At 39.7% G+C, this 20,388-nt stretch overlaps 1 protein-coding gene across 1 annotated transcript in view; it reads left to right on the forward strand.

Moving 5' to 3' along the window:
- NALCN (sodium leak channel, non-selective) overlaps positions 1–20,388 on the forward strand; it is a 305,890-nt gene that overhangs the window by 168,608 nt on the left and 116,894 nt on the right. The window contains exon 13 of the mRNA XM_057707941.1: positions 10,138–10,275. Coding sequence (XP_057563924.1) covers positions 10,138–10,275 — 138 coding nt within the window. The remainder of the gene's footprint in view (positions 1–10,137; positions 10,276–20,388) is intronic.

Below are 20,388 nucleotides of genomic sequence, written 5' to 3' on the forward strand. Positions count from 1 at the left end.
GAATTACTGCGTCCTTCCGTGCATTCCCAATGCATCTGTGGAGAGGGATGCACTCCACGTCTCTCTACTTCGCCGCCATCTTTTCTCTCTATATAGTGCTTTAATGTTCATAAAGTATTCACACGTGCTTTGTTTGAGGGCTGTTGGTGTCAGGCTGGCCACGTGTTTTACCCAGAGCCACTAAGCCAGTCAATGATTTAATCCCAAACTCAGGCCCTGTGACAGCAGAGCTGAACACTTGGTGTTTGGCCTCCTTGCCCTGCAACTCACAGAAGTCCAGGGTCTTTATCCTCAGCTCATTCAACTGCTATTTTAAACTGCTATCCTTGGTTCTTCCTTCTGGGAAGGGCATGTCTTGAGAGTGAGGGCAGAGATGAAGTGGCCGAGGTTAGAGCAGGTGAAAAGTTTTGAAAAGCTTATGGCTGAGGCTTGCTGGGTAGTGTTGCAGCCTCTTTGGAGGCCAGGGTAGAACCAGTGCAGGGACTGGAGAGGTGGGGAAATGGGGAGTTACATTCACCTAGGACTTGGCATGTTTCCTGAGAGTTTGGCAAAAAAAAGAGAGATGGAGTTTGGAGAACTGGAAAGAGTATTTTTGAATTGATAGGCTGTGGAATTCCATCTAAACCAGACAGGAGAAATTTGAAGAAAAGAAATGGCTACTGCCAATGGCTTTAACTTTACACTACTATGGTTTTACTCCAGATTTCAAATCCATAGTATTTGTATTTATGGACAACTTAGCTTAGCCATGGTAAGTGGTGACTCAAAGCTTTTATTTACTGTAGGTTTTTAAATACATGTAATGTCATTTTTCTTATTTTTTTCCAACCCCTAACTCTCCGTAAGACCTTGATCTTGGCAGTCATGGTTTTGCCAACGAGAGTACTTTTTAGAAATTTAACTCCAGCATTTATTATATATTGATGTCATTTTAAATATTGTTAAAACTTTGAATAGTTGGGTAAGTTTTAAATGAAAGACTATACAGCAAAATATTAAAGGATCGTAAGTCAGTAGGTTTTTCAGAAGGTAAAACTCCTCTACATTTTATTCCTATTTGAGTGGGAAAAAAAGGAAACAAGGAGATTGAATAGGTGAATAATTAAGGCAATTAAAACCGAAGGAGGTGTCACTTTTGCACTCAGTGAATACCGTCAAGGTAGATCTTCTGTTTTACGGCTGACTGGTAGTAAGACACAGCAGGAACACCCTCAATAGAAAGGTTGAACTACTATATAAGTCATCAAACAGATTTCATTTTGAAGGTAAATCTTTTTTTAGAGAAAGAATTCTGGAAACCAGCTAAAGATAGATAAGGTAGATGCAAATCATATTGTAAAATGAAAGCTGTATGTCAGTGACCTGAGTTGTATTCTTCACCACCTTTAAAAAATTTTAATGTCTATATTTTTAAAGTAAATGTATGTTTTACGTGTATTTTAATACACAGGAAAAAGCATACAGTTAAGTATAAGGTAATTTTTATGTCTGCCAAAAACCCGTACACGAATGTTCGTAGCAGCATTCTCTAGGGTAGCCAAAAAGTGGAAACAACCCAGATATCCATCCACTGATGAGTAGATAAGATGTGGTATAGCCATCTAATGAAACATCACTTTGCAATAAAAGGGAACGAAGTGCTGATACAGACTACAGCACGGATGAACCCTGACCTCATATTATATGATTCCACTTATAGAAAATGTTCACGATAGGCAGATCCCCAGAGATAGAAAGCATATTATTGGTTGCAGAGGCTGAAGGAGGGAGGGATGGGGAGTGACTGCTGTAGTTTTGGGGGAGATGATGCAAACGTTCTTGGGTAGTAGTGATGTTGTACAACTGTGAAGAAACAAACCCACGTAATTGTCTACTTCAAAAGGTGAATTTTATGGTGTATAAACTATATCTCAACAAAGCTGTTACTTTAAAAAGTTCAAAAAAAAGAGTATTTACCCTCTTCCCTAGTTCCTCAGTCCTTCCCATTCCAATCCTCAGAGTTCCAAGTCTATTGTACAGGCTTTCAAGCATTTTTAGGCACACAAAGCATATCTAGATATGTATATTACAAATAGGTTATGTATTCTGTGTTGACCAAAACCTAGATGTTTACCCACTTACTTTCTTTTTTTTTAAATTTATTTATTGGCTGCGTTGGGTCTTCGTGGCTGCACATGGGCTTTCTCTAGTTGTGATGATCAGGGGCTACTCTCTTCGTTGTGGTGCGCTGGCTTCTCATTGCGGTGGCTTTACTTGCTGTGGAGCACAGACTCTAGGTGCTCGGGCTTCAGTAGTTGCAGCATGCAGGCTCAGTAGTTGTGGCTCATGGGCTTAGATGCCCTGAGGCATGTGGGATCTTCCCAGACCAGGGATCGAGCCAATGTCCCCTGCATTGGCAGGAGGATTCTTAACCACTGCACCGCCAAGGAAGTCCCTCCACTTACTTTTTTAAAATATTTAATTATTTTTTAACCTAAATTGATATCCAAAACATGCTTTGGGTCATCAGGTTATCAAAGAGCATCCATAATATTTTTTTTAAAGGCTGAGAACTACTTTGCAAGGTCTAGAGAAGCACTTTCAGCCTGTTGTTTCAACATAGGAGAATACCCTTGCTTTGCTCTCACCTAACTCTAAGAATGTCTACTGGAAAGAGATTTGGGGTCCAAAGTGGGGCCTTGAGAGAGAGAAGGATGTCGTGCCATTGATAAACCAGCCAACTCTCTGGTGCGGGTCCTCGGCAGCCCTGGTGGAGGCGTGGTCTCAGGGATGCTGTTCACCCGACCTGGGGTCAATGTTCAAGGGGTGCTAATTGGAACAAAAGAGAAGCTATAAAAATAGCTGTTAATTCTGCTTGCTCCCCTTTTTGATGATATTTTTATTCAAGCCTCCCAATCTCAGTTTATGACCAGAAAGTACCGCACCAAAATGTAAGGCCCCTAAGAGGGAAACTACAATATTAGCTGCTTTGGTACGAATATTGAGGAGAAATGTGGGACTGAGACCAAGAACCAAGGGTGGATTTAGCAGGGTTTCCTGGAAGACTGGATGTAGGATGTGAGGAAATGAGAAGGACCAGAGAGATGTCTGTGAGGTCTTGGCCTGAGAAATTTGAAGAATGGATTTGTGATTTTCCAAGATGGGAAGGAGTGTAGGAAGAACAGGTTTGGGGAGCAAGGCGTGAAGAGTTTAATTTAGGACTTCTGATGCTTGAGATCCCTGTTAGATAGACTCCCAAGTAGAGATGTGGAGTTGATTCTGGCCATGAGGCTGGACTTACAGATATGGGAGTCACCAGTACATAGATGGTTTTTAAGGCGTTAGAATGGATGAGATCAACCAGTTAGTGAGTGTTGAGAGACAAGAAAGAGATCTGAGGATCGAGCCCTGAGGCTCTGCAACATTTAGAGATTTGGAAATTGAGGAGAAACCAGTGTAAGAGCCTGAGAAGGACTGGCAGTGAATCGCGTGGCCCTGCAGTGCGGTGCTTAGACCCTTCAGTGAATCCAAGACCTTGTTCTCTGCTTAGATGTGTTTTCTCATGCGTCATCCCCGGAACAGCTCACTCCCTTGCACTCTGGTCTATGGCTTTCACCCTCTACCCTGGTTCACGCCCTTGGTTTTGCTGCCACGTATGCAAGGAATATGTCACACCCTGAATAGAAAGAGGTTCTCATCAGGCTAAGGATTTTCAAAACCTTCCATCTCCATTCAGTGAACATCACTGCAGTTTCTTTGTTCAGTGCATTTCTTTCCCACTTCACTTCTGTTCACTCAGAGATGTTCCTTCCTTGGAATATCAGCGTGTTTATAATTACAACTCTGACTTTGTAATGACCCCTTCTTGCTCCTACCAAACTGCATAGCCAACCTCCATTCGTTCATTTGCCTGCAGATCCTACCGCTAACAGCGTGATTTTTCGCTGTAGCTTCCACTTGAAATTCATTAGAGATGTTTTTGATTGATGTTCTTCCCTGATGGGGCAGAGTTGTTTGTTCCAGATCACGTCCTGTGCAGCTGGGCCGTTCTCAGGTTAACCGCTCATCCCCGATTCAATTAGCTGCAGTCAGGCACCTGCAGCGTGAACAAGGCCTGACCTGCATAGGGGTGTTTAATATGTGATTATGTCATTAGACACAAAAAAGAAAAAGCACTTGTAAACGGAGTGTTTACCCCTATTTACATCTGTAGGATTGGACTTGAGGGGTAAAATAGCAAAAAATCACAGACCTTCTGTCCTGAAAAACCTGCAGAAATGAATAAAACAATTAATTATCAGCCTGGAAAAAATTACAACAGCAGTAACCACACAAAGAAAAGGCCACAATTTCATACCATTATCTTTGACTAGCAGCTACTAGGAAAGAGGGAGGAAGAGAGAGAGAGAGAATCAGAGCGATGGGATGAACCATCTAGGCTGATGCCTGAAGCCTGTTTTCCAGAAATTGAGAAGAAATTAAATTGGAAAAGCAAATCCTAAAATATGTGCTCATCTCCCTCGATTTGAGGAGCCTGAGGCCGTGGGGATGTGCAGAATCCTGGAAAAGACGCTGAGAATCTCCCGCAAGTATAGAAGTGATCGTTCCAGCCCGTTTTACCAGAGGCAAGATAAACTGCTAGATCGTACTGTTTTTATTTTTCCCCAGCTGGGAAGAAGGCTTGAGAGTGAGAGCAAAATGATCATAATTTATGAAAACTAAGGATCTCCCATAATAAACAATTCAGCATAGTTGAAGGATGAAGAGAAAAGAAGAAAACAGAAACCACAAGGCGACAGGAGGCCCCGGGGGAGGGTGATGTTGTCCTCCCCAGGGAAGAGGGCCTCTGTTGTCCTCTCCTGTCACCCAGAGGACCAAAACCAACAAAATCAACCTGTCTTTGCCCTCACCTGGAGTCGGTGGAATGCCAGTGATGCTGAAAGGAACCCGATGGGCTCTGGCAGCAATAAAGGTTTCCAGAAGCTACCCGCACTGGGGAAATACCTGAAGGCTGATATCTCAAGCTTAGCTGCCTGTGGCCTCAGCTAACACGTCTCTCCCTGAAAACCCCTCTCCTCATCCTGAGATAGCAAAACACAGAGAAATAAACATAGTTGACCAAATTGAAAGAGGACTCTCATGATGGTCATGATATTCTGGGCTCACTTCATGGCACTCTATTAGAAGAAATAAAAGATCTACATAAGAAAGTTTTAAATGAAGACTTAGCCTTTGCAGTAACATGGATGGACCTAGAGATTATCATACTAAGCAAAATAAGTCAGAAAGAAAAACAAATACAAATATGATATGACTTACACGTGGAATCTAAAATATGACACAAATGAACATATCTACAAAACAAAAACAGACGCACAAATGTAGAGAACAGACTTGTGGTTGCCAAGGAGGAGGAGGGTAGGGGAAGGAAGGATTGGGAGTTTGGGATTAGCAGATGCAAACTATTATATGTAAGATGAACAAACAACAGGGTCCTACTGTATAGCACAGGGTACTATATTCCATATCCTGTTATAAACCATAATGGAAAAGAATATGAAAAAGAATGTATGTATGTGTAACTGAGTCACATTGCTCTACCACAGAAATTAAACACAACATTGTAAATCAGCTATGCATCAGTAAAAATTTTTTTAAAAGGCTTTGACAGTTGTGGAGTAGGCCTAGAAGGTAATTAGTCCAAATTAAAACAGCAGTAAGAGGACGCCAAGGAAAATGTCTGAGAGTAAGAATCAGATGGTTTCTGGGAAATGGAAGCCTCTAAGAAGAACATCTGTAGGAGAGGAAGAGTGGAATTTATTCCAAACAATAGGTAAAATCTGTGAGAATCTGGGAGCTATTTGAGGTAGAAGGAAGAAAGCATATATTTCTTTTCCCAAGGGAACATGTGAAAAACAAATCAGAAACTCTCCACCAAAACAAAACAAAACAAAAGTGAAAATTGTGTAAGAACACTGTGAATCAAATAAAGTGAATTCAACCAGGCCAGATTCTGAGACATGAAAGTCAGAAAAGGGCCTCCACTTAACTGTGAACATTTACCTTCTACTACCAAACATGTAATATTGAGTCCTGAAGGAGGAAGTATTATCCTAGCACATTACCAGGATAACAGTATCATATAACAATGTTTTCACAGTCAGCATATTGACTGTCAATCTATTGAATAGCAACGTGCTGACAAGCACGGACAAGCCAATCATGAACAACAAACAAAATGTAAGTATTGTTGAACGGAAGTCTCTGTCTAAGGTAGATAAACCAATACCGAATGGGGATGTGGGTAGCACCGCCAGGACTGAAAACAGAAGTGGTTAAAAGCAGAGGCTTCTGGGAAGTGGAACGGAGATACTGAAGCATGTGGCCGTTGCTTATCATCCGTTAAGAAACCAATCATCAGGCTTCTTTACCGCATAATGTCTTAGTCATATGGTATCGCCTTGATTAAAATTTTGTAAAGTAATGTTACGAATGAGCTTAACAAAAAGTGGACAAAAAACCCTATAAAGAAGTCTTTGTCCAGAATCTTGAATAAAGACTTGATAATTGGAAAGATGTGCCTTTCTTTGAGATTGGAAGATAATTTGGGAACAATATCAATTTTTCTTAGATTCATGTAAATTCCACTGAATAAAACAAGAGGATATTTTGGGAAAATTAACGTATAAAAATAAACAAAAGGATTCAGAAAGCAAGAGGTTATAAGGAGGGGCTAGAGACTCTACTGGTTATTAAAATGTACAGTTATTAGGCAATTTGGAGATGAAATAGATAGATGGAAAAGAGTAGAAAGTTTAGAAATACAGCCGAAAACCTATGAGTATTCAACGTATGATGCAGGGGATGTTTCATATTAGTAAAGAAAAGGCAAATTTTTAAAATTACATTGTGCTAAATCAACTGATCACCAATTGAAAAGAAAAATAAGATTAATTCCTGTCTCATTTCTTATACCAAAATAAATTCCAGATTTAAACTGATTTAAACAGTGATTTCTAATTAGAATGTTAAACATAATAAAATAAGGAAACTTTAAAACTACTACACAAAAATATGGGTACATTTATATCTAATCTTGCAGGGCAAGAAGTCTTCTTAAGCGAAAGAAGAACACCTTAAATAAAAGGAGTGGCAAATTACACCACATAGAAATTTAAAATTCATTTTTGTGTCAATAAAAATACCATAAAAAGGTAGAGAAAATATATTGAACATATATGGCAGCTATAAGATTAGTTTTCTTAATTTATAAAGAGCTGGCAGAAATCAATAAATGTCAACAGGACAGGAAATGGCATAAGATATGAACGGGGGACTCGGAGAAAAGACACAACTGCCTCCAGGCCTTTGTTCAGCACTCCCTTCTCCACCATTTAAATTCTACCTGACTTCCTCAGGAAAGTCAGTTGTTATCATTTTCCCCAAACTGTTCTTGACTCACCCGAGAGGAATACATTTGTCATTCCAACTCGTTCCTTGTAGCTTTGTCATATTTCTCTTACGCACCATATTTTCATTCTTCCATTTCTTAGAGTTGACCATGTTTATCTTTTTCTTCCACTCCTGATAATAAATTTCTTAAGAAACCATGTCTTCCTCATCTCAATCGCCAACACATCAAGCCTTCGGGAACCACTGATCATCCACGTCTGAATAAGTGATGTAAGCAGGTTCTTCAAGATCCTGCAGACAATGTAAGTCAGTAAGTGTATTTGATCCACGCCTCAAGCAATCGCTGAGATTTAAATTTCTGGATAAAATCTCAACAAAACTGATAAGGCACCCTTCATGCAGGACACAAATTAGTTTTCGGCCTGTGATAGAAGTATTTCACGGCCCTACCTTGCACTGGTTTATTCATGTAAGTGGCTGTAAACACAAACTAAGTTATAACAGAAAGCGTTGCTCTCAAATATAATTCACAGCATCTCGCAGTACGTACTTGCAGGTGGCTGAGCTGTGCAGAAGTGAGACTTTTTTCTTCTGAAACTCTGAGAAGAGTAGAGGGTAACCCGATGTTCTTGCCCACATTGCTTATCTCATTGAAACAGGTTACAAACCCATAACTCCGTGTTCCCTGGCATTTACTGAGTGCATAATAGCTGAGTATTCCTGAAAGCTCACCCCGTAGATGAAAACAAATTAAGTTGGTTTCTGCCCAAGGCAGCTGAAAGGGACACCTGGATTTTTTGGCCTCTAGGTACCAACAATAAATCTGTTGGACTTAATCACAAGCTTTCCTGTCACCATTGGGGAAAGAAATCCAAGTCCAGAAAAATTCCTTTTATCCTGGTAGGTGTTTTGACTCTTCCCCTTTTACTGTAGAGTCTTTTGGAGGTGCACACACTTGCACACTCTGGTGACATCTCTGTTGAAGAAGATATAGCAATCTGATATTTTTAAGTGAATCATTTTTGGAACTTGTGTTCCTTGCCTTCAAATATAATAAATATTCAATAGAAAAAAAAAAAAAAACGCAGGGAAGAAATAATTGCCCTCAATGAGAAGTTCTGGCATACTCGTGAGATTAAACTATGTGTTGAAAAATTCTCTGAAGCATTTTTAGGATGAGTTAAAGCTAATATTCTCTTACACACCCTGACAAGGAAAGTATCATACCGTCCTTGTTGATGCTGTGTTCAGGTATCAATAACAACATAGTTCATACTTTCATGAGTAAAACACTTTGTAGGGTGATGGGGTTATGGAAAAATGAACTCAAGGAGAAGTTAAGTGTTTCACACCTGGAGGAAGGGTAAGAGGAGAAACTTATCTCCTAGTTTAAGATTCGTTTAACAATTCATTGCTCCTTTGTTCAAACAGGCCTCCTAAGTGCTGGGCATTGAACAGTGCACTTCTGAAAAAGTTAATTTGATTATCCCTAGTAAAGAAAACTGCTAAGAGAGCTTACTGTGTGATGAGACCTTAGAAGTAGTAGATTCTAGACTTCACTGAACACAGGAAGCAGTAGTTACTTTGGAATTATAATACCTGGTGCTACTTCTGTTAGTGCTACAAATTAATAGAGTGACTTTAGGCTAATCACCCATCTTTAAGCCTCTTTTTCCTTATCTTCAAAAAGAATGAGTCAGATTAGCTTATCTTTAGGGTCCATTTTGCCTCTAAGATACTATCAGTGTAACAGAACTTTTATCTTGGGTTCTGTCCATCTTTGTCTTATCCTCGACTTTATTTCTCGGAACCCCAATACTTGAGAAGTCAATTTATGTCTTCCATTGTACTAAAGTCTACAAAGATTTCTCTTAGAGTCACTGGATTCCAATTGTCAACTTTACCCAACTCATCATAAGAAGTATTTATTGACCACTAATGTGCACAGGGTACATGAGTCAGAGGTGCATATATAACCTTATATTTAATAAGAAAAACAGATAGGGATGACATTAACCAAAGATCTTTGCGGAGAGAGAATGAGTCTTTTAACTTGGCTGGGTTTTGTTGGAATGCTCGTTTTTATTTTTATTTCATTTTATCAGCATTTTATTTTACTTTATTTTTGGTCTTGGGGTTTCTTCCATGGTCTTGACTCTGCCTTGAAAACATTTTTTTTTTAATCGTGAAAACTATGTTCATCTTCATGAAGTTGCTCAGCATTGCCATATCGTTTTAGAAATATTTCTTTTTTAAAGAGTCTCATGTTTTTAACATAACTGAAATAATTTGATAAATGGATACTATAAAAGTAAAATTAAGGTTATTATTCTCATTTGCCTTTAGACAATCAAATGTAATTCACTATAAAAATAAGTTGTGCTTAACAGCAAAAAAAAAAAAAAATACAGTAGTCTGTTGGAAATGTTAAATAGTTAGCTTGCTGAAGGAAAAACAAGAAAGGCAATAGGTCAAGGTTCCTGAATTTTGTTCTGATTTGCTCAGCAGTATTTGCCACCAACAAGGCTAATTTTAATTCAGGGTAATTATTTTCCACGTTGAATAGTTAGATATCAGGCTTTTAGGATCTTTGTTCTTAGCCCTTTCCTGTCTGTTAAATGAAGGCTGCTCTTTCCCTGCTGAATCAATAATATTGAGTTCAAAGTCCTCAACACCTTATACTAATTTTAAGTTGCATGCAAGCCCAAGGCTGGTGTTTAGTACTCCCATTCTTTTCCTTTGTAGGCATTTATGTCCATGTTCCAGATCCTTACCCAGGAAGGATGGGTTGACGTCATGGACCAAACGCTGAATGCCGTGGGACACATGTGGGCACCTGTGGTCGCCATCTATTTCATTCTCTATCACCTCTTCGCCACTCTGGTGAGTTTGGCATTTCTTTTCAGTTATGTCTTACAATTCACAATGGGATGCACATCAGCAGATTTTTGGCTTATTGTCAGTTTCAGAATCAGAGCCAGAGAACCAAGGTAGAGTAGCCCCGTTGGATGAGGTCCCTTCCATTCTAAACGTCTGTGAATCGAAGAACTACTTGAGGAACTAGATTTCAGATTTAAGTAAGAAGTTGTCTCCGTCAAGGTCTAGTGATCTGAATGAGGAAAACAAGACAAAACACAATGGAAACCCCACATCCATGTACTGACAACCATCTCTAAGCATTCACACCCTCAGCCATCTAAGGATCAGACCAGAACTACATTACTATTATTTTTTATCAAGGAGAGACACTCTCTTCAGTTTCACGGTATCCTCTTCACAGCTGCAATTAAACTGAAAACAGAAGCTGGAGACCTCAGGGTGCAGTCAGTTAATTAGAAACCAGCTCAGTGTTTCTGCACTTTGTGTGACTAAAAGAAACACATGGGGAAAAATAAAACACATGGCTGCGAATACTGTAAAAAGCACGATAAAAACTAAATGCCAAAATCCAGGAAAAATTTTCCTCTGTCGCACAAGCAGATTTTTCTCTTCGATGTATCACTATTAAAAAGGAAGGAAAAAGTTACAAAATGTGGCTTGTGACATCCTAAGAGATGTAATTCTTAGGTCTTTCTAATGTCAAATTGTGCATCTCCATGTAATAAGTTTGTACATATTTAAGAACCAAATTCAAGCTCTAATATTACGCTAAAAGTCCCAAGGTTAGGACCCAGAATGTTACCCTCCATCAGGAACACATGAAATAAAAACAACTGCTACTCTTTATTGAGTGGCAAAATGCTTTATAATTTTATTCCTAATATTTGGAACAACCAAGTTAGGTAATATTCCCACTTTACAGGTGATAAAATTAAGGGGTTAATTTGCCCAGTGTCACAAAGAGTATAAATGTTAGAGCCAGAATGTTCCGAGGTCTGCCGGGTCTCAACTACTTATTGCCGCTTGCCTAGATTATGAAACTTGGCATTGTCACCGAGCACGTCTGCAGCAAATCAAACCTCTGCCCGAGTCACTAAGATAAAACAAATTACATACAATCTCTAAGGTCCCTTCCGATTCTAAACGTCTATGAATCAAGTAGGTGCTGGAGAAACTACGTGTCAAACTGCAAATGAGACACTACATGTGTCTCATTTAGCTATAGGCAGAGACCTGCTAAACAAAGACATGTCCATCAAAAGGTGTATTAAGATACATTACTATGTGGCAGAAGGTCCTGGGCTCAAATAGTGGAATCATGTAGAAATAGTTTTGGCATTTTTATGTGGGGTGACTTTTAAAATATTCACAATAGAAAAGAACACTGAGCAGTGGGAATGGAGGTCTGGCTTCTGGAGATGAATCTGGCTGCACTGGTGTTGGCAGGCACTTGACCCTGAGGTCTTTGCATCCTCCCTTCCAGGACCTCTAATCTGTGTCATTCATTCATTTATTCATTTACTCATGAACTCAACTAATGTTTATGAAGTACCTACTATGTGTTTATGTTCCTTTAAGACTATGGAATAGCTTGCAGACTATTGATCACGGGTTAAATGCAAGATAGATGGTTGAAATCATCTGCATATGGGAATAATCTGTCTAATTGTTATTCCATTAAAACAGTATAATCTTCTGCTCTCCCTACTGCAGATTTTTCACACTTACAGATCTGATTCTTAAGTCAGAGACTAACACAGGAGGCCAGCAGAAAGAAAAACGGTCTAGCGTAGTAAATTAGTTAGCAAAGTAATTTTTTTTCAAGTGGATTTCTACAGAGATCACTAATATAATGAAATAAAATACTAAATATGGTAATAGACTTCTTGGGCATCCTGAATTTTCCTTATTAGGCCAAAAACATGCATTGATTTTGGAACACTGAAGCATTTCCAAGGACTACTGAAATTCACTTGAGCCTTTAGGAATCTACAGAGCATGGCTTGAAAGCCCACACCTCATTCTACACCTTCATTCTACTGATTTAAGTGTCTGCCCAAAACATTCATTGGACAATAATTTTTTCATTGTGATTTTCAAAAAGTAGTTCTAAAACTGAAAATTGAAATCATTTGTTCTTTTAGCCATCATTTTTTCAAATCTGTAAAGCCGTTGAGAATTGAAAAGTCTGCATGTCATTGAGGGCAGTCTGGTAAATATGGTGGAGTACAAGATTACAGAGTTGAAGTCCAAAAATCTAGATTCAGTACCTCTCTCTGCTGGTCCGTAGATGTGACTTTGGAAGAATCAAACATCTTGCCTGATCTCTGTGTTGTGTTATATCTGAAAGTGAGAATAATAAGGCCCAGCGCACACCTAGTTTCCAAGGTTGCTGTGTACATGTGAGGTGAACTTGTGTGTACATGCGAAGTGAACTTGTATTTTTGAGGATGTTTTAGCCGGGGTCTAAGAGGGTGATTGTAACTATCACCACCCCTGAGTCCCTTCAAATTTGAATAAGGTAGTGTGTGCATTTCAAGCTATATATTAATAAATGCTAAAATGTTGTTATTTCAGATGCTTTTAATTTCTAGACGTGTTATTGATCAGTGTAAAGTATCATTTTTGCCCAAGTCCCTTTCTCTTCTCCTCTTTCCCCACATCCCTTCTCCTAAACAATGATGAATTTGGTATGAATCCATCTTCCAGTTTTTAAGTCATATTTAACTAAAGGTAACATACTACCAACTCTAAAAAGACTCATATTTTGTGTAACATTAACAAAAATTAAACTATACACACAGGTTGTAAAATGCATCCCAATTCCAGATTGTTAAAATGTGAAAATAAATGTTCTTAAAAATCAATGAAATATATAGTAGTTTCCCACATATATGTGTATCCATTAAAATATATAATGTTTTTAATTTAAGGTTATTATCTACAGACATTTTTTTATACCCTTCATATTATTTTTTCAGTTTGAGGAGCACTGCTCCCGCGCACTGCTGGCCCTCCCTGGGGGAGAAGGGTGATGTCTGGTGCATATACTTCTCTTGCTATCGTGACCCTACTCCATGCTGAGGCCAAGTTACATTTGATCCTGTTTTCCCCTCCTTACAAATCATTAGGAGTAGCAAGTTTAAGAATAAATAGTATCAAACTCTACATCTATTATGTTACTTTTTTTAACCAAATATTGTTTTCGAAATCTTTTCATCTTCATACGCATGAAGCTAATTTAGTCATTAATATATATAGGCTTATAGTAGTCCATTGACTGAACATGCCGTATTTGCTCCTCAGTTCCCATCCTAGTAGATATTTTGGTTGCTTTCCGATATTTTGCTCTTACAATGTTGCAGCTAATACGTTTGCACCTTGTGTCCAGTTTTGCGAGAGTTTCTTTAGGATTTATGCCTGAAGGGAGAATCCAGCATCCTGGATGTGGCCCAGATGGCTCCACAGCACAGGTCTGCAAACCCTTGCACCAAACCTGGTCCACAGGCTTTATTTCCACAGCCTGTGAGCTGAAAGTGGCTTGTGCATCTTAAATGGTTGTGTAGGTCCCTGAATGATACCCTCGATACTGCCTCTTGGCCCTCAAAGCCTGAAATATTTACTCTCTGGAACTTCAATTTGCAGACCCCTGTTCTACAGGCAAACGGCGCTAATTTACGCTCACACATGCAGTGGTTGAAAATTCCTGTGTTCTTACATTCTCACATCTACTGGATATTTAAGACTTTTAAGATTTTGACAATTTTTGAGTTGAATGGTGATATCTCTTTGCCTTAACTTGCACTTTGGCAGTTTCCATGATTATTAATAAGGGAGTGCCTCTTTGTATGTTTATTGGCTATCTTCTTTATGACTCACCCAATCATATACTTTGTCCCTTTTCCTAAAAGCTAGTTTGTCTTTCTTAAATTCACTGTTGGAGTGGTACATAGATTCTGGATATTAATCCATTAACTACTATATATGTTGCAAATATCATCTCTTAGTAATATTTTGTTATTCCAATTTGTCTGTGATGGCTTTTGATATTATATTTTGACGTGGTCAAAACTATCAATTTTTCACTTATCGTTGATATTTAATTTGGACTTAGCTTAAGAAAGTCTTTCCCACCCTGAAGAAAGAAAAATATTGTCCCCTGTCTCCTTCTAATGATTTAAAATTTTTGCCTTTCATCTCTAGATCTTTTATCCACCTCAACTTACTGTTTATATATAGTATAAGTTGGATGAAATGCACTATTTAAACAAAACTCAAATCAGTTTTTCTCATCTAGACTTATGTGATATTTTTAAAACTTTGAGATGTGTAATTGGTTTCTCTGATTATATCTAAAGCAAAAAGGTCAATTCAGATTTTTTTAAAATTTATGAATAATTTTTTTTAATGAGGAATGATTAATTCAGTGAAAGAAAACTATAACTAAATTATCGAAACTAAAAATATTCCTTCTATACTACCCAGAAAGTCTAGGGACTGGAGTCACTTCCCCAGGTCACTGGAGCTTTTACTTAAACATTCTCCTCAGACCGTCAGTTACTCTCATGGACTCTATCAAGTGAGCCCAATTCAATTCAGCAGTTTTACTGAAATCTCAACTACTCTATATGAGTACTAACCTACATCCTGGCCAAAGAGGGAAAGGGCTTGACCTCGGTCCTCTCTGAGCCTACAACTAGTACAGAAGGAAGTTGGACTAGTAAACACAGACCAACCACAGATGAACGCTGTGATTCAGGACCTAATGATACAAGTGATGAGGAGCACGAAGGCGTGCTGTTGCTTGCTGTGTGGTCAATGCACACAATGAACATTTGCTTCCCAATCATTCCAGGTAAACGTGATCTGAAATTTTAAAAATATTGGCAGTGAAACAGCTGGAGATGGTTTGTGGACCAACATACAAATATGTGCGTGGAGTTGAGAGGCCCGTGTTATGTGTGCATCGCATAGCCTTCAAGTCTGAACATTTATAAGTTAAAAATCTCTATTCCATAAGCCTGACTTTAGGCTTGAATTTAGCTTAAAAGGAGCATTTTGGTTAAATTGTATGAGGTTTTTTTTTTGTTGTTTTTTTGTTTTTTGTTTTTGTAAAATACTGCAAAGCATTTTAACCCAAGTTGGAAAAAAAGAGAAAAAATCCTCATAAATGTACGAGGTCTGATTTGATTTTTATCCACATGGGCCCGTGATGCCACACAACCTGGGGAGCTCTGGATTTAGTCTTCTCAGGGATGAGCAGGCATGGGGCAAGCAGGCATGCACCAAGCAGGAAAAAAAAAAATATTTGGCTGCAGTTTGTTCTGGAATAGGAAACAGCAGGCTACTCCATCGCCCCCTGGGGCCACCAATTTGTCAGCTCACAATGAAAATCAGGCTTAAGTGTGTAGCAAATGCATATTTATAACCATTATCTACTGTTCTGTAAAATGTCTCTCTCATCCGCCAGGTATGTATTCTGTATTTCTGTCCTGACTGATTGCCGTTTGCCCAATGCTTATGAAATCCATCTTTTCCCCCACTTTTGCCAATTTTGAGAGTAAGAACGATAAAAGACAAGCAGTTGGAAGACTTTTTTTTTTCAGTGTTTTTCCCTTTATTATTGTTTCAAAGGAAAGCCCTGTGATGTGAATATTGAAAGAGAGAAAATGTAATTAAGCATTCATTGTGGATCATCTTTTTGTTACCTTTGAAGTGCTTACATTAACACAGCAATCTCTTGATTTTGCTTCTGTAGCAGCAGCTTTCAGAGAATAGTCATATTTTGCTGACAAAAATGGGCATTCCAGAGTGTAAATTAAATGACTTGATTTCATAGAATTCATTTAAAAGTGCATCTGTGTTGAACATTTCCCATTTTACATTGCTCTGATTACATTTGACTTTTTGTTGACCTATATGAAAAATGAAATTGTTTCCAACTACAGACTGCAAGACAGCTTAGGATAGTGTGATTACAAATGGTAAAAGGGAAAAGAAAACCACACGATGATGGGGTGTTGACCAGATGCCTGCTGTGCTTCTACTATATACTTGAAAATAATTTTAAAAAATAGAAATTATTAATAAAGTTCACAGTAGCAAAAGAAATAAGATTAAAGGTGACATTTCAGCTAAAGGGCTGCCTTTAAGCTATATAAAAAGGAAAAGAAAATAATAAGAGGAAACTTTAGAAAAGAAATGGAAATGAAAAAGGAAAGATAGAGTGGGTGCAGGACTACAGGCAGAGTTGGAGAGAATGCGAAATAGGATACGAAGCTACAGAGAACCCATTCTAAGACGGTAAAGCCACCCTCTTGAGAAAATATACCGTAACTTTCATCAGCCTGAATCATGCTAACCTAGCCTCTCTCTTCGGTAGAGAGAATGAGAACCCACAGAGGGACTATGTCACAACAAAATTGGAAGAAATTATAACGCTGGGGAACACACTGCTTCAGTCATTTATTGCATTATCGGTAAATGGAGAAAAACCAGTTTGTCTGTGGTTAAAGGTATCAGACTTCAACATAGCAAATACCTTAGCTCAGGTGAACCTGGCTTTTTCAGGAGTGTAAAGAGTGAGAGGAGAAGTTAGAGAAGGAGAAGAGAGGTCAGAAGAAATCATGATAGCTGAATGCCTCCTACCACACGGGGCCGGAGCCATGTTGAACCTGGAGTCACTGCTTCTGAAAGCCGCTAAGCTGGAAGGTCAGCGTCCCACCAAGAGGCTGCTACCCCACTCGTAAGAATTCTAGGAAGGAGACGTGCCAGGCTTGCAGAGAGCTGATTTGTGGCTTTTTCCACACTGAATGCATTCACAATGCTAAAAATATCTTGAGAACGGGCATTATAATCTGAGGGAAAAATAAAGAATTAGATACCTGGGCTATTTTAATAGTTATTCTCAACTTTTTCATTGAAATTGGTGATTCCTAATGTGTCCATATAGATCATAAAATAAGGAAGTGGATGCATTACATCAGTTGTGTATTACATGGTACAACAAATATGTGTGTTGTGTATTAATGTAATGCAATGTTATAGATCTGTTAAAAGTGGCAAGTAGCTAGTGCCTGAAAATATAAATATGAATTTATTTTAAAGCATTGCATATCCTAAATACTTCTGTGTTGAAAGTATATGTGTGCTTTATTTAACAAAGCTCAAGAGGAAATGAAAGGATATATCATTAGCCTTTTTTACCCCAGAAATTACATTGTTAAGAAAAAATAGTGATTTAGAATCCCATGCCCCATTGTAAATTTAAATATTATATAAATTATGAAAGATAAACAATGCACACAACAGGTTGACTGCGTGATTTAGAACCAGCAAAGCATAAAGGTAAAAGGGTTTCATGCAAATTATGAAGCTTTTGTGATTCAATGTGACAAATCCCTGTAAAAGTTCTTTATTATATCAGTAGCATTTAATATAAACCTGTGAATCTCATTTAGTGGCTATGGAAAGCCTTTTGGCACAGCGCAGGTGGCACCAGTAGTTGGTAGACGTTGGCTGAAAATAAGATTCAGACGTCAACAGAGTGGGTTCAGGTTAATGATCATTACCTCAGCTTTCTATAAAAACAGAACAAACAACAGCAACAAAAAGCAGCACTGAGGACTGAGGAATGGTTCTTGCTTTCAGAATTAGGATCTGTCCCCCACTCCTATTCACTTTTTGGGGGGTGGGGAGAAATGGCTGACACCCAAGTTAGCCCGCACCCTCAGTCCAAGTCTGCACTGGGTTTGTAGGAAAATAATGTCTTACTGACAATGAAAATTGAATACGACGGAAACCACGCTGCCACCCTCCCTTCACTTCTATTTCTCTATCACGATAGGGTGATTGCCACCTTGTCAGAGTCTGATAAAAGAACTACGAAGTAATTCTCACCTCCTCCCAATCAGCTGCAGACCTCACCTCTCCTGCATCTCCTATTTCCACTTGGGAGAGACATCAAAGCCAGACCCCGAGTGCCCAGTCGTCACCTTAGCACAGTGCCCTACACGTCAGGAACACGGCGACAAGGAGCTACAAACATCCTTGTCCAGAGTTTCAGGAGGAAACTCGAGCTGCACACTCGTTTTAAAGTACAGTGTCTGTTTTTGCCATCACGTCCTCATGTTAACTAAGCAGGGAAGCCTGAACATTCAGATAGTAAAGGAACTTAGGTTTAATGTAGTTTAAAGCAAACTTTAAACTTTCTCATACATTGTGCTTAAGTTTGTGGCCAAAGCCCCTGCCAAGAGCTGGTCTCCAGGGTGTTAGCAAGAGGCTTTCTACCTGCAAAGTGCCCTCAGCATTTTTCCCAGCAAAGCCAAAGCGTTTCCCCGTTTGAGTCTTACCTTCTCTCTACCGTGACAATCAAACTCTTATCTCCGTGAAAAAGAGAAGGTGCAGCGAGAATCCGCCATCTATCTTTCTGTTCTTCTGCCCTGAAGGTAGATTTTCTCTCTTTCCTCCAAAAAGGAGATATAAAATGTACCGATTTTTAAATAAAGTAGCAAAACATTGCATACTTAATAACTTTTGTCAAACTGCACTTAACACTGTCTCGTACTGTTTCAATAAGCCAGTTTAAAATAACTGCATTGCATGCATAAAAAAAACAGAATATCTAACAGGAAAAATGTAACAGAGAAGAAAGGAATGCCACCACTTGGTGATTATTACAACATCCCTCTCACGCCTCCCGACTTCCATTGGTGGCTTCTGGGCAAACTGCCAACCCCCTGGCCTGCCTCTCGGTCTCCCCCAGCCTCCTCCCAGGCACCCACGCTCTGGCCATGCTCACCTGCTCACCAGGGCTGTAATTAGCCCCACGCTCCCAAGGCCCTGTCTTCACTCATGCCTCCTGGAGAGCCTTTCTCACAATTCTCTTCTTGCCTAAATCCTCCTTCTTGGTATCTTGCTGTCTTGGAAGCCCCTGGCTGGGCTCTTAATCAGCCCGTCACAATCTTGAATGAGCAGCGTTCAGAAGAGGCACCCAGACCCACTGGCCCAGATCAGCTCTGAGAAATCAGAACGCTCCGATGGCACAGAACCGAACCTGGGATACTCTGACTGGGTGTAGTTTCTGCTTGTCAGTCTTCACACTTGTGTGCCCCCATCAAACCCCTACTCCCATTTTCCTTCACATACCTGCTTTCTGAGAGGAAATAAGAACTTTCTGGAGATGAAGCATGAGGGGCACAGAAGAGCCCAGAGAGAGACAGGGAGGCTATGCGTTTTGAAGGCGTGTCTCACCCAGGGCAGCAGCAGTATGGGTACCAACCTGGGTGTGTTGACATCCAAGACTTGTCTCGCCACTTCTTGTCTGAACTTGAGGAGGAGCGAGCCTTGCTAGGGGCCCCACACGGACATGAGGCAGCCGGGACAGAGCTGGGTAGCTGCCTGAGAGGTATGTAGAGACAGAGTCTAAATGATCCCCCCCGGAACCAATCTCTCTTAGCCCCTACCTGGAATGGCAGAACTTCCAAACTTCCCTGAGAGTTGAGAGCCTGTTTGTAGGAAGAACACTACTGCTGGAACAAGGTCCCAGATCAGAGCCCAGAGAGAGACTAGAGGAGGTTGAATGGGGGATATATCCATGTCCTAACTCCCAGGTCTGTGAATGTGACCTTATTAGGAAAAATGGTCCTTTCAGATGCAATTAAATTCAGGATCTTGAGATGAGATTACCCTGGATTATCTGGATAAGCTCCAAGTGCAGTGACAAGTGTCCTAATAAGAGATGGATGAGGACAAGACACAGGGAGAGAGAGGAAAAGGCCATGTGAAGACAGAGACAAAAATTGAAATGATGTTGCCACCAGCCAAGGACTGCCTGGGGCCACTACATGCTAGAAGAGGCAAGGAAGGATCCTCCGTTAGAGCCTTTGGAGGGAGTGTAGACCTGCTGACAGCACGACTCTGGACTTCCGGCCTCCAGAACTGTCATAGAATACCTCTCTGTTGTTTCAAGCCACAGAGCTTGAGCCATTTGTTACAGCAGCCCTAGGAAGTTAACACAGGGGGTGTTGCTGAGAACCAGAGATCTTAGCAGGAGCTGTGGGAACTGAGGTGGTGATTAGTTCAGCAGAGAGAAAGCCTGGAGTCCCCAAAATAAGT

The sequence above is a fragment of the Hippopotamus amphibius genome, chromosome 14, assembly GCF_030028045.1.
Source record: "Hippopotamus amphibius kiboko isolate mHipAmp2 chromosome 14, mHipAmp2.hap2, whole genome shotgun sequence".
NCBI classification, from domain to species: Eukaryota; Metazoa; Chordata; class Mammalia; order Artiodactyla; family Hippopotamidae; genus Hippopotamus; species Hippopotamus amphibius.